This window comes from Micromys minutus (genome assembly GCF_963924665.1).
Source record: "Micromys minutus genome assembly, chromosome: 2".
In the NCBI taxonomy this organism is placed as follows: domain Eukaryota; kingdom Metazoa; phylum Chordata; class Mammalia; order Rodentia; family Muridae; genus Micromys; species Micromys minutus.
In genome coordinates this window covers 50,143,706-50,159,529 of record NC_137971.1, presented here as the reverse complement: position 1 = coordinate 50,159,529, position 15,824 = coordinate 50,143,706, and the positions used below count along the sequence as shown (strand labels likewise).

The 15,824-nt window shown below is 35.8% G+C and overlaps 1 protein-coding gene across 1 annotated transcript in view; it reads right to left on the bottom strand.

Annotated features, from left to right (window-relative positions):
- The window catches only part of LOC308417586 (solute carrier family 22 member 19-like), a gene marked incomplete at both ends in the record, with an annotated part of 85,537 nt that extends 69,914 nt beyond the window's left edge, over positions 1-15,623 (bottom strand). Inside the window, 4 exons of the mRNA XM_080912952.1 lie at positions 11,386-11,554; positions 11,713-11,867; positions 14,206-14,309; positions 15,222-15,623. Of these exons, the coding sequence (XP_080769078.1) occupies positions 11,386-11,554; positions 11,713-11,867; positions 14,206-14,309; positions 15,222-15,623 (830 nt within the window). The remainder of the gene's footprint in view (positions 1-11,385; positions 11,555-11,712; positions 11,868-14,205; positions 14,310-15,221) is intronic.
- Between the last annotated feature and the right edge of the window lie 201 nt (positions 15,624-15,824).

Genomic DNA, 15,824 nt, shown 5'->3' with positions numbered 1-15,824 from the left:
ATAAGAAAATTGAAATACTCCCATGCATCTTATCAGATCACCATGGACTAAGCCTGGTCTTTAATAACAACAAAAACAATAAAAAGCCCAAATACACATGGAAGGTGAACAATGCTCTACTAAAGAATAACATGGTCAAAGAAGAAATAAAGAAAGAAATTAAGGATTTTCTAGAATTTAACGAAAATGAAAGCACCACATACCCAAACCTATGGGATGCAATGAAAGCAGTGCTAAGAGGAAACTCATAGCTCTGAGTGCCTCCAAAAAGAAACAGGAGAGAACATACACTAGCAACTTGATAGCACAGTTGAAAGCTCTAGAACAAAAAGAAGCAGATACACCCAAGAGGAATAGACAGCAAGAAATAATCAAACTCAGAGCAGAAAGTAACCAAATAGAAACAAAAAGAACCATTCAAAGAATCAACAAAACCAAGAGTTGGTTCTTTGAAAAAATTAACAAGATTGAGAAACCCTTAGCCAGACTAACGAGAGGGCAAAGAGGGTATACACGTTAACATCCTAGACAGATACCAGATACCAAAGTTAAACCAAGACCAGGTAAATCATCTAAATAATCCCATAACACCTAAAGAAATAGAAGCAGTCATCAAAAGCCTCCCTACCAAAAAAAAAAAAAAAGGACCATATGGGTTTAGTGCGGTATTCTATCAGACATTTATTGACAACCTAACACAAATACTCTCTAAAATATTCCACAAAATAGAGTCCAATGGAACAGTACTCTACTCATTTTTCAAAGCCACAATAACACTTGTTCCTAAACCAAACAAAGACCCTACAAAGAAAGAGAACTTAAGACAAATCTCACTTATGAACATTGATGCAAAAACACAAAACAAAATCCTTGCAAACCAAATCTAAGAACACATCAAAATGATTATTCACCATGATCAAGTAGACTTCATCCCTGGGATGCAGGGTTGGTTTAATATATGGAAATCCATCAACATAATCCACCATATATATAAAAAAACTCAAAGAAAAAAACCACATGGTCATCTCACTAGATGCTAAGAAAGCATTTGACAAAATTCAACACCTGCTCATGTTAAAAGTCTTGGAAAGAACAGAAATCCAATACATAAACATAATAAAAAGCAATATACAGCAAACCAATAGCCAACATCAAACTTAATGGTGGGAAACTTGAAGCAATCCCACTAAAATCAGGGACTAGACAAGGCTGCCCACTCTCCCCCTACCTATTCAACATAGTACTAGAAGTCCTGGCCAGAGCAATTATACAGCAAAAGGAAATCAAAGGGATACAAATTGGGAAAGAAGAAGTAAAAATACCACTATTTGCAGATGACATGATAGTATACTTAAGTGACCCCAAAAATTCCACCAGAGAACTTTTACAGCTGATAAACAGCTTCAGCAAAGTGGCTGGATATAAAATTAACTCAAACAAATCAGTAGCCTTCTACTCAAAGGACAAACATGTGGAGAAAGAAATTAGGGAAAAGATACCCTTCACAATAGTCACAAACAATATAAAATACCTGGGTGTGACTCTAACTAAGCAAGTAAAGGACCTGTATGACAAGAACTTCAAATCTCTGAAGAAGGAAATTAAAGAAGATCTCAGAAGATGGAAAGATCTCCCATGATCATGGATTAGAAGGATCAACATTGTAAAAATGTCCATCTTACCAAATCAATCTACAGATTCAATGTAATCCCCATCAAAATTCCAACTCAGTTCTTCATAGATCTGGAAAGAGCAATTTACAAATTCATCTGGAATAATAAAAGACCTAGAATATCGAAATTCACCCTCAACAACAATAAAACATCTGTGGGAATCACCATCCCTGACCTCGAGCTAAAAACTGCATGGTACTGGTACAGAGATAGGCACATTGATCAATGGAACAGAATAAAAGATCCAGAAATGAACCCTCACACATATGGTCACTTGATTTTTGACAAAGGAGCCGAAAACATTTAATGGAAAAAGGACAGCCTTTTCAACATATAGTATTAGCTCAAGTGGCACTCAGCATACAGAAGAATGAAAATAGACACCTTTCTTATCTCCTTGTACAAAGCTCAAGCGCAAGTGGATCAAAGATCTGCAGATAAAATCAGGTACACTGAAACTATTAGAAGAGAAAGTAGGGAAAACTTTAGAACACATAGGCACCAGGGAAATTTTTTTGAACAGAACACCAATGGCTTGTGCTCTAAGACTAAGAATCGAAAAATGGGACTTAATGAGATTGCAAAGTTTCTGTAAGGCTAAGGACATTGTCAAGAAAACAAAACAGCAGCCAACAGATTGGGAAAATATCTTTACCAACCTCACATCTGATATAGGCCTAATATCCAATGTATACAAAGAACTTAGGAAGTTAGACTCTAGAGAATCAAACAATCCTATCTTAAAAACGTGGTACAGAGCTAAACAAAAAATCTCAATTGAGGAATATCGAATGGCTGAGAAGCATCTAAGGAAGTGCTTGACATCCTTAGTCATCGAGGAAATGCAAATCAAAACAACTCTGAGATTCTAACTCACACCAGTCAGAACAGCTAAGATCAAAAACTCAAAAAACAGCAGATGCTGGCAAATATGTAGAGAAAGAGGAACACTTCTCCACTGTTGGTGGGGTTGTAAGCTGGTACCACTCTGTAAATCAGTCTAGAAGTTCCTCAGAAAATTGGACATAGTCCTACCTGAAGATCCAGTTATCCCACTTTTGGCCATATACTCCAGAGATGCTTTAACATACAATAAGGACAAATGTACCACAATACTCATAACAGCCCTATTTATAATAGCCAAAAGATGGAAAGAACCCAGATGTCCTCCAGTAGATAAATGGATACAAAAATTGTGGTATATTTACAGAATGAAGTACTACTCAGCTATTAGAAACAATGACTTAATGAAATTCATAGAAAAATGGATGCATCTAGAGAATATCATCCTGAGTGAGGTAACCCAGTCACAAAAGAGCAGACAAAATATGCAGTCACTGATAATTGGATACTAACCCCAGAAAGCTCTCAATACCCCAGAAGCAACTCGGAGGCCATATGAAGCTCATGAATAACAAAGGCCAAATAGTGAAAGTCTCAGTCCTTCTTAGGAAAAAAACTAAGTTAATAACACTGTCTCAGAGTATGGTACACCTAGACCTTAAATCATTAATAATCCAAAAGCTAAGAATATAGCCTTGTGGCAATTTTTGGTATTCAAAGATTATTATGTTTAATCTATACACACCAAGAAAACTCTGACTGTCTCCATGTTACATTCTGTTCTACATGTACTTTATGCTTATGGTAACTAGTAGTATTCAATGCATGCTATTAAACCTCTAAAAGAATTGCCAAAATGCTTTTAAAAATCTGTATTTGTATCTCTCTTCTTTAAATAAAGTTGTAAGAAATAAAAGGAAAAAAATACAAAATTACTCAATGAAATACAAACTGAATCCAAGAACACATCAAAAAAGTATCCTACCATATGCAAGTGTGCTTCATCTTACAGATGCAGGAATGGCTCAACAATCAAAAAAATCAGTCAATGTAATTTACTATATAAACAAACTGAAAGAAAAAAACACATTATTATCTCATTAGATGCTGAAAAAAAAACTTTTCACAAAATCTAAAACTCTTTAAGGTAAAGTCTTGGACAGATCAGGGATGTGAGGTACATAACCTAAGAATCATAAAAGCAATGTAATAGCAAGCCAATAGCCAACATCAAATTAAATGGAGAGAAACTGAAAACTGTTTCACTAAAAATCAGGTATAAAACAAGGTTTTTTCCATTCCTTTCATATGTATTCACTATAGTACTTGAATTTGTAGCTAGAGCAATAAGACAACTGAAGATCAAGGGGATACAATTGGAAAGAAAGAAATCAATGTATTGCTATTTACAAATGATATGGTAATGTACATAAATGACCCAAAAAAAAAATCTACCAGGGAACTTGTAGCTTATAAACACCCTCAGCAAAGTGATTGTATACAAGATTAACTCAAAACATAAAATCCATAACCCCCATATGCAAATGACAAATGGACTAAAAAAGAAATCAGAAAGACAGCACCTTTCACAATAGCCACAAAACATATAAAATATATAGAGGTAACTCTAATCAAGCAAATGAAAGACCTACATAACAAAAACTTTAAGACTTTGAAGAACAAAATTGGAGAAGATATCAGAAGATGTAACAACCTCCCACGCTCATGGATTGGTAGGATTGATAGTAAAATGATCATCCTACCAAAATTAATCTATATGTTCAATATGATCACTATCAAAACTCTAACACAATTTTTACATATCTTGAATGGACAATATTCAACTTTATGTGGAAAACATCCAGATTAGGCAAAACACTCTTGAACAATAAAAGAATTTCCCAAGGTTTCATCATCCCTGATTTCAAGCATTACTACAAAGCTATAGTAGTAAAAACCACATAGTAACAGACATGCTAGCCAATCAAATCAAATCAAAGACCTAGACATAAATCCACACACCTGTGAACACCTAATTTTTGATAAAGAAACCAAAAGTCACAATGAAAAACAAATTATGTTCAAGTGATACTAGTCTAACTGATTACCTGTAATGAGTGAAGAATGCAAATGGATCCTTACAATTAAGGAACTTCTAGAGATATTAAAACTGCATTAGCATGAAAACAGGCAGGTTGATTAATGGAATAGAATTGAAGACCCAGAAGTAAACCTTCACATCTATAGACATTTGATTTTTGACAAAGAAGCCAAAACTTTACAATGGGGGGGAAGCATCTTCAATAAATGGTGCTTGTCTAATTTTATATAGGATAATGCAAATAGATACATATCTATCACCCTGCACAAAACTCAAGTCCAAGTGGACCAAAGACCTCAATATAAAACCAGTTACACCGAGCCTGACAGAAGAGAAAGTGAGGAATAGCCTTGGACACATTGGCACAGGAGACAATTTTCTGGAAACAAAAACAGTAACACAGGCACTAAGATCACCTATTAATAAATGGGACTTCATGAAACTGAAAAGCTTCTGTAAGGCAAAACAAACCAGCAGCCTACAGACTGGCAAAAAAAAATTCACCAACTCCACATCTGACAGAGGGCAAATATCCAAAATATGTAAAGAACTGAAGAAACTAGACATCAACAAACCAAATAATCCAATTTTAGAGAGGAGTACAGAGAATTCTCAACAGAGGTGTCTCAAGTGGCCTAGAAACACTTAAAGATTTGGTCAACATGCTTAGCCATCAGAAAAATGAAGATCAAACTACTTTCTACTGTTAGAATAGCAAAGATCAAAAAGACAAGTGATATCTCATCTGTGTGTAGCACGGGAAACACTCTTCAATTGCTGATGGGAGGAAAACTCATACAGTCACTATGGAAATCAATCAATAAGGCAGTTTCTCAAAAAACTAGGAATCAATATACCTCAATACCCAGCTATACACTCTTAAGCATATTCCCAAAGGATGTTCAATCATACCACAAAGACACTTGCTCAACTATGTTCATAGTGAATTTAATCTTAATAGTCAGATACTGGAAACAGTCTGTATTTTCCTCATCAAAGGATAAATAAAGAAAATGTGCTATATTTACACAAGGGAGTATTGCTCAACAGTTTTTTAAAATGACACCATGATTGCAAAATTTCTGTAAAGCTGAGGGCACTGTAAAGAAAACAAAACAGATCGAGTACTGACAAAAATGTGTTCACATAGTTTTATGCCAAAATGCTTTTAAAATCTATACATTTATCTCACTTTTTTGTAAATAAAGTTGTAAGAAAAAAAAGAATAAACACTGAAATATGCAACCTAAACAAAACAAAACAAAACAAAATGGCTGCCAACATCTGGGAAAGAATCTTTAAAAATCCCATATCTTCAACAAAATCGTAGAAGGAAACTCCCCTACCTTCAAGAATGAGATGACCATGAGAATAAAAGAAGCCTTTCGAACTCCAAATAGGTTGGACCAGAAAAGAAATACCTCCCAAAACATAATAGTAAAAACATCAAGTGCCCAAAAAAGAAAAAATACTAAAAGCAGTAAGGGAAAAAGGTCAGGTAACATATAAAGGCAGGCCAATCAGACTCACACCCGATTTCTCAACAGAGACTATGAAAGCTAGAAGAGCCTGGACAGACACCCTAAGAGAGCACAAGTGCCAGCCCAAGCTGCTATACCCAGCAAAACTATCAATCACCATAAATGGAGAGATGAAGATATTTCAAGAAAAATCAATATTTACACAATATCTGACCCAAACCCAGCACTACAACGAATTATAGGTGGAAAACCCAATACAATGAGGGAAAATACAGCCTAGTAAAAACAAGAAAACTCCTAAACAAGAAAACCAAAAGAAGAAAAAGACACACACACAACTCAACACACAAAAGCAATAATAGCAGGAAACAGAAACAACTATTCCTTGATATCTATTAACATAAATGGACTCAACTCCCCAATAAAGAGACATAGGCTATCAGACTGGATACATAAACAAAATCCAGCCTTTTGCTGCATACAGGAAATTCATCTCAGAGACAAAGACAGACACTATCTCAGAGTAAAAGGGTGCGAAAAAATCTTCCAAAAAACAGCTCCAAGAAGCAAGCTGGAGTGCCTATTCTAATATCGAATAAAGTAAATTTCCAACCAAAAGTTATCAAAAAAGATAAGGAAGCACACTTTTTACTCATTACCGGGGATATCTGTCAGGAGGAACTCTCAATCCTTAACATATATGCTCCAAATAAAAAAGCACCCACATTCATAAAAGAAACCCTACTAAAGCTCAAAAAATACATTTCACCTCACACAATAATAGTGGGAGACTTTAATACCTCACTCTCACCAATGGACAGATCATGGAAACAGAAACTGAACAAGAACACTGCAAAACTAGCAGAGACTTTGAACCAACTAGAATTAATAGATATATACAGAACATATCATCCTAAAGTAATAGAATACACCTTCTTCTCAGAACCCCATGGCACCTTCTCGAAAATTGAGCACATAATTGGACACAGAACGAGCCTCAATCGATATAAGAAGATTGAAATACTCCCATGCATCCTCTCAGATCACCATGGTCTATGGCTGGTCTTTAACAACAACAAATACAACAAAAAGCCTACATACACATGGAAACTAAACAACGCTCTGTTAAACAATAGCAGGGTCAAAGAGGAAATAAAAAAAGAAATTAAGGATTTTCTAGAATTTAACAAAAACAAAAACACAATATACCCAAACCTATGAGATGCAATGAATGCAGTACTGAGAGGAAAACTCATAGCCCTAAGTGCTTCCAAAAAGAAACTGGAGAGAGCTTACATCAGCAACCTGAAAGCACAGCTAAAAGCCCTAGAACAGAAGGAAGCAGATATACCCAAAAAGAGTAGACGGCAAGAAATAATCAAAATTAGGGCAGAAATAGACCAAATAGAAACAAAAAGAACTATTGAAAAAATCAACAAAACCAAGACTTGGTTCTTTGAGAAAATCAACAAGATTGATAAACCCCTAGCCAGACTAACTAGAGAGCAAAGAGAGAGTATACAAATTAACAACATCAGAAAAAAAAGTGGAGACATAACAATTGAAACTGAGGAAATTCAAGAAATCATCAGATCCTACTACAAAAACTTATACTCCACAAAATTGGAAAATCTGGAGGAAATGGACGAATTCCTAGACAGATACAAGATCCCTAAGTTAAACCAGGACCAAGTAAACCATCTAAATAACCCTATAACACCTAAAGAAATAGAAGAAGTCATCAAAAGCCTTCCAACCAAAAAAAGCCCAGGTCCAGACGGGTTCAGTGCAGAATTTTATCTGACATTTATTGCGGAAATAACACCAATACTCTCCAAATTATTACAAAAGATAGAATAAGATGGAATACTACCTAACTTATTTTTTGAGGCTACAATAACCCTCGTACCTAAACCACAATAAAACCCTACAAGGAAAGAGAACTTCAGACCAATCTCACTTATGAACATTGATGCAAAAATACTCAACAAAATCCTTGCAAACCGAATCCAAGAACACATCAAAAGAATCATTCATCATGACAAAGTAGGCTTCATCCTTGGGATGCAGGGATGGTTTAATATAAGGAAATCCATCAATGTAATCCACCATATAAACAAACTCAAAGAACAAAATCACATGGTCATCTCACTAGATGCTGAGAAAGCATTTGACAAAATTCAACACCCCTTCATGTTAAAAGTCCTGGAAAGAACAGGAATCCAAGGTCCATACTTAAACATAATAAAAGCAATATACAGCAAACCAACAGCCAACATCAAACTTAACAGTGGGAAGCTTGAAGCAATCCCACTAAAATCAGGGACTCGACAAGGCTGCCCACTCTCCCACTACCTATTCAAAATAGTACTGGAAGTCCTGGCTGGAGCAATTAGACAGCAAAAGGAGATCAAGGGGATACAAATCAGAAAGGAAAAAATAAAAACATCACTCTTTGCAGATGACATGATAGTGTACTTAACTGACCCCAAAAATTCCACCAGAGAACTCCTACAGCTGATAAACAAGTTCAGCAAAGTGGCTGGATACAAAATTAACTCAAACAAGTCAGTAGCCTTCCTATACTCAAAGGACAAACATGTGCAGAAAGAAATTAGGGAAAAGGTACCCTTCACAATCGTCACAAAAACTATGACATACCTTGGTGTTACTCTAACTAAGCAAGTGAAGGACCTGTACAGGGAAAAGGTACCCTTCACAATCATCACAAAAACTATGAAATACCTTCGTGTGACTCTAACTAAGCAAGTGAAGGACCTGTACGACAAGAACTTCAAACCTCTAAAGAAGGAAATTGAAGAGGATCTCAGAAAATAGAAAGATCTCCCATGCTCATGGATTGGAAAGATCAACATTTTAAAAATGGCCATCCTACCAAAAGCAATCTACAGATTCAATGCAATCCCCATCAAAATTCCAACACAGTTCTTCATGGAATTGAAAAGGTCAATGTGCAATTTCATTTGGAATAACAAAAGACCTAGAATAGCGAACTCCATCCTCAACAACAAGAAAACATATGCGGGAATCACTATCCCTAACCTCAAGCTATATTACAAGGCAATTGTGCTGAAAACTGCATGGTACTGGTACAGAAATAGGCATGTGGATCAATGGAATAGAATAGAAGATCCAGAAATAAGCCCTCATGTATATGGTCACCTGATTTTTGACAAAGGAGCAGTAAACATTCAATGGAAAAAGGACAGCCTATTCAACAAATGGTGCTGGTCCAACTGGCACTCAGCATGCAAAAAAATGAAAATAGACCCTTTCTTATCTCCTTGTACAAAGCTCAAGTGTAAGTGGATCAAAGATCTCCACATTAAACCAGATACACTGAAACTATTAGAGGAAAAAGTAGGGAAAACCTTAGAACACATAGGCACAGGAGAAAATTTCCTGAACAAAACACCAATGTCTCAAGCTCTAAGGTCAAAGATTAACAAATGGGACTTAATGAGATTGCAAAGTTTCTGTAAGGCTAAGGACATCGTCAAGAAAACAACACAGCAACCAACAGATTGGGAAAAGATCTTTACCAACTCCACATCAGATAGAGGCCTAATATCCAAGGTATACAAAGAACTCAAAAAGCTAGACACCAGAGAATCAAACAACCCTATTAAAAAATGGGGTACAGAGCTAAACAAAACGCTCTCAGTTGAGGAATATCGAATGGCTGAGAAATATCTGAAGAAGTGCTCGACATCCTTAGCCATCAGGGAAATGCAAATCAAAACAACCCTGAGATTCCACCTCACACCAGTCAGATTGGCCAAGATCCAAAAATCAGATGACAGCAGATGCTGGTGAGGTTGCGGAGAAAGAGGTACCCTTCTCCACTGTTGGTGGGGTTGCAAACTAATACAACCACTCTGGAAATCAGTCTGGCGATACCTCAGAAAATTGGACATAATACTACCTGAAGACTCAGCTATTCCACTTCTGGGCATATACCCCAGAGACACCTTAGTACACAACAAAGATATATGCACCACAATGTTCATAGCAGCTCTATTTATAATAGCCAGAATCTGGAAAGTACCCAGATATCCTTCAGAAGTTGAATGGATATAAAAATTGTAGTACATTTACACAATGGAATACTACTCAGCCACCAGAAACAATGACTTGACCAAATTTTTAAGAAAATGGCTGCATCTATAGAATATCATCCTGAGTGAGATAACCCAGTCACAAAAGAACAGACATAATATGCAGTCACTGATAGTGGGATGCTAACCCCAGAGGCTCGCACTGCCCCAGAAACAACTCACAGACTGTATAAAGTCTAAGAAATAAAGAAAACAAAACAAAACAAAAAAAATAGTCATGCTCAATCCTTACCCACCAAGAACACATTGACAAATCTTGGGTTGTACCCTATATTACATGTACTGTCTGCTCATTGTAAAAAAAAAACAAAAAAAATCTTTACACACCGAGAAAACTTTGACTATTTCCAGGTTGCATCTTGTTTTACATGTACTTTATGCTCATTGTTACTGGTGGGATCTTTATCACACTATCAAACCTTTAAAAAAAAAAAGTACTGACAAAAATGTATTGTATAATTTTATGCAAAAAATGCTTAAAATCTGTACATTTATCTTTGTTTTGTAAAATAAAGTTGTTAAATAAATAAATAAATAAATGCAGAGTATCTAATAAAAAAAATTTTCTGTAGGAAAGGAAATATTTTTACAAAGATTCTATTATAACCTGGGTAGCAAAGACACACAGAAAAAAAACAAGAACATCCTGGTAAGGATTCATTGCTACTCTTTCAGAGTAAATTTTTTCTTAGTAAACAAAATTATCTTGTGAGTAATAAAATCTAAATATCAAAGAGTACATAGTTTTCTTCAGTATACCACATCTAATAATGATAATATGTATTATTGAACACACTTCCTCTGAAATTATTTATCTAAGCATGAATATGATGGGATACATTTTATCCAGTTATTAGTAAAACAAAATCTCACAATTAGAACCTTCAGATAAATAATAAGTCCTCCTCAGTAAAACTATATCTCTTATCACACATGCATATAATTTTATAAAAAGGGTAATGGTGTTAAGTTCAAGTTTAAATCACTCTCCTTGGTTTATATGAGAGTCCTACTTGTCCTCATGACACAAAGCTCAAAGAAGAGCACACACTGGCTGGTGTCAACCAAATACTAATGCATTTTTAAATCTTGATTCCATCTACATGGTCATTCCAGGATTCCACAAGACAGAAGAAGAAAGTTCATACCTTGTGGGTACAAGTAAGAAAAATATTGGTACAGACATCACCAGATGGAGGTGGTGCCAGTCTCGAATAGTAAAAGCCAGGCCTGCCAATATTATCTGCCCAGTCGCTCCAGCACACGACAGCAGTGCTGTGGCCAAAGCTTGGAATTTAGGCCTTGTCCATTCTATTACTAAAAGAAAAGAAAATGAATCTTGATTTTAAATTCTTTTATAACCTGGATAATTAAAGCTCAGTGACAATGACACACAGAAAAATCAAATTAGGATGGGAGGGGCATTGAGTTCAAAACGAAAGCCTAGAAAATGTCCATTAAAAGTTTTGACTTACTGAGCAACCCACTATTTGTTAAGATGGTTGAGTAAGAAATCCCTGCCAGGAATCGTAGTGAGCAGTAGATGAGAAAGGTAGGAGCCAAAGCTGCACAGGTTCCGGTGACGGCCATTTGCAGTGAGGCACATATAAAGATTAGCCTCCTCCCAAACCTGAGGGAAAAAAGGATTAGATTATGGGAACAATGCACTTAGCATACAAACTGAAGATATTTTGATAAATAATCAAGAAATAACTAAAAGTAGATATCCTGACAAGCAACTTTCTGTTTGAAAATAGTGTGAACCAAAGCTTCATCTCCAATTTACTACTAGTATTTTTCCTACTAATTCAAGCCACAAGACAAGTGTACAACATTCAAGTTTTACCATAATATAAATACCTTCTTATTAAATTATTTGTTTAACATGTATTAGTACCTTGTTTCATTGATATGACAAAATACTTAATTTTTATCAAATGGAATTTTTTTTAAGATTTATATATTAGGTATACAGCATTCTGTCTGCTTTATGCCTGAAGCCCAGAAGAGGGCACCAGATCTCATTATAAATGGTTCTGGGAATTAAACTCAGGAGCTCTGGACAAACATCCAGTGCTCTTAACCTCTGAGCCATCTCTCCACTCCAGGCCCTTCAGATGGAAATTTTTATCAAGCAGATTTTTAACAGAATAGAAAGATTGAAAAAGTCGGAATTCAGAGTTCAATTGTCAATTAGAAGAGGAATTCTTTCCACTACATTGAACAAAGTACTAGATTTAAAGTAATTGGGTAACTGGTAGGCATGCTGTGGTATCTGCTATTCTCATCAGCTTGTTTACATTGTGACATTAATTATACTTAATTGTAAATTCTATTTCATCCAAATTTATACAACATAGTCATAATTGTTAAGTTTATGTTTTAACTTAGGACAAGGTATGAATAAAAAAAGAGTGATGTGTTAAATAAAATGATAAAATGACAGTCTATATAAAGCTTAGTCAGTTCAAACAATGCATACGTACACCATGTAAATCATATGTATTCTCATAGGAAAGAGTCATCTATTAAAATTGTAAATGTTCTACTTCTTGAACAGCAAACCTTTAGTGGTCGCCTAGTTTAATAGTTCATCCACCAATGGGTTATTTTCTGCTTTTTCAAACTTATTGGTGTTATTTATCTTTTCTTTTTTTCTCTCCCCATGCATTACCCTTCCTCTCCGGTTATCTCTATCATCCTTCCACTTTTTGATTGCCCCTCTGTTATCCCATTATCCCTTCCATACCAACTGTCTTTCACTCTACCCATCTCTATCAGTCTTTCTCACCTCATAATGATAGATGATGATGATGATGATAGATAGATAGATAGATAGATAGATAGATAGATAGATAGATGATAGATAGATAGATAGATAGATAGATAGATAGATAGATAGATAGAAGATAGATAGATAGATAGATAGATAGATAGATAGATAGGTAGATAGATAGATGGATGGATAAATGGATGGATGGATGGATGGATGGATGGATGGATGGATGGATGGATGGATAGATAGATAGATAGATAGATAGATAGATAGATAGATAGATAGATAGATAGGAGATAGATAGACAGATAAATTACAAAGTCCATGTGCCCACAGGTGGCCACTTGGGATTGAATATCCTGTGTGGAAGCTCATCCCTGAAAAAAAAACAGCCAATGCTCTGTCTGCAGCCATAGACCACCTATGTCATAATTCTCTGACTACTTCAGGTTATTCTCAAATAAAGACCTGGAACTAGGATCCACAATTAAAAGAGAACTTGCACTGTTTCTCTTCCTGGGTCTGGTTACCTCAGCATACTTTCCAGTTCCATTTTACTTGCAAATTTCATAATTTTGTTTCTCTTTACAACTGAACAAAATTCCATTGTATGTGTGTACTCATTTTCATCATTCATTCATAAAGGACATTTGAGTTATTTCCATTTCCTAGCTATTGTGAATATAGTAATGGTGAACCTAGTTGAGCAAGTATATGTGAACTGAATATTGAGTACTTAAGTATATACCAAAAAATGATATAGTGGGTGATATAGTAAAAAAGCCTTTGACAAAATCCAACATGAGTTCATGACAAAAGTTCTGAGGAACCATACCTCAACATAATAATGGCTATATATGACAATATCATAGCAAATACCATATTAAATGGAAAAAGACTCAAAGAAATCCACCTGAAATAGGGGGTGAGACATCTATATAATTCTATAATCCCCATCCTGAAACGCATCTATATTTCATGGAGAGGGTATTCATGTGTCCACACAACATGGAGACTTGTATTCAAACAGCACTCATGACACTGACTGATATTTCCATTTGTGTTTGTGGGTCTCTAGGATAAAAGTACAGCTAGAATATAATTTGCAATGGCTTCTTGGATAATAATTGAATGACTCACAGGTGACTAAAATACTCACACATAGGGAGAAATATGAACCAGAGACACTCACCTGTCTGTTAAGCAGCCATATAGAATGTTTCCTACTAACATACCAGTCAAGAATAGAAACTTAGCTATGGAATCCAGTGACTGAGATTCACACACCAGGTCCCACTGAAAGATATTGAAACCATCAAAGTAAGGTTCATAGCCTGTCAGACTCTATCAAAATGCTTCAACATGTTCCATTCTAGAAGAGTCCTGAAGTCTTTCAACACCATCTGACTTCTACCATCCTGGACTCAAATTAAATACACCTGACTCCAGGAATCTTCCCTTAGTAACACTAGAGCCTGGCTCTGTAGGTTGCACTACGGACTTGTACTCCATGCTTTAAAAGTTCTCAAACTTGGCCATATACTGCAATAATTTGAGAACCTTAAAAAATGCTCTGGAACCCATACCCAAATACACCCTCTTATAAGATAGATGATGATAATGATAGATAGATAGATAGATAGATAGATAGATAGATAGATAGATAGATAGATAGATGAGTTATAGAGGTATAGAGGTATAGATATAGATATGTTGACAATTCTGAAGTTGGAGTCCAGGACCTTGTGCACAGCCCCGTTCTACCCTATCACAGAAAGTATTGAGACTTTAGAGTGCTAGGAATGGAATTCTGGGATTATACATGCCACACAGGAATTCTACCAGTGAGCCATAATTCCAAACAGCTCACTATGGTTTTGTTCAGTCTCCTATATATTTCTTATTTGAAACCAAAACTAAAAGAATAAATACCAACTTATAATATTTATAACAGAATACATGAATTATTTGCTTAAACTGATTTGATACATAAGGATTACTTTTTAAACTGTGGTCTTTCCATAGAGTGAAATAATCCAGAAAACAGGTCCCTATCCTTTACTAGTTGTTAGACTCATTGCAAATGTGTTTCACATTTAAAAGATAAGTAATCAGTATTGGCTAAAGGATGATATCTAAGCTCAAAGCATGTACACTATTCATGCTATTGCTAAATACCTGTCATGAACAGAAAATGAAGTCACTTACCTCAGTCACAATGGTGGAGAAGAAGGTGCTCCTGTCATACACCCAGCCATCCACACAGGGCTCTGTGTCTGGCTCTGTCACACTGGAGAAGGTGTCATTCAGATGAAGGAGATGCCACTGTGATTGGACAAAACGACGGCACTTTTCTGGTCTCAGGTTGGAGTCCAGGGGGATGGAGATTCTCAGGAGGTCATCTTGGCTCAGATTCCCACTGTCATTAGCAGAGCCAGTGCCATTGTCGAGGATGGGGACCCAGCAGCGGTGATTGGGAATGGCTGCTGTAAAGTTCTCCAATAGAGAATGAGGAGATATGATTATGTTGCAGATCAAAATGAAAGTCATCTGGAAGATCTGGAATCTCCCCAGGCTGCCAACTTGATTCAGGAGTTCCTGAAAGGCCATCCAGGACTAATGACTATGTCCAAAGGAAGGTACAAAAACAATTGATCTTATGTGAGCCCAAAGTATTTAACAAATTCTTTTTCACTGGTGAGTAGATCCCAGCCCCTTCTTAATATATTCCCTTTCCCTTCTGCATCAGGGCCATAGAACAGATTTCCACTAATGCCTTAGGTGTTAGATAGAAAAGCTGCTTTCTTCAAG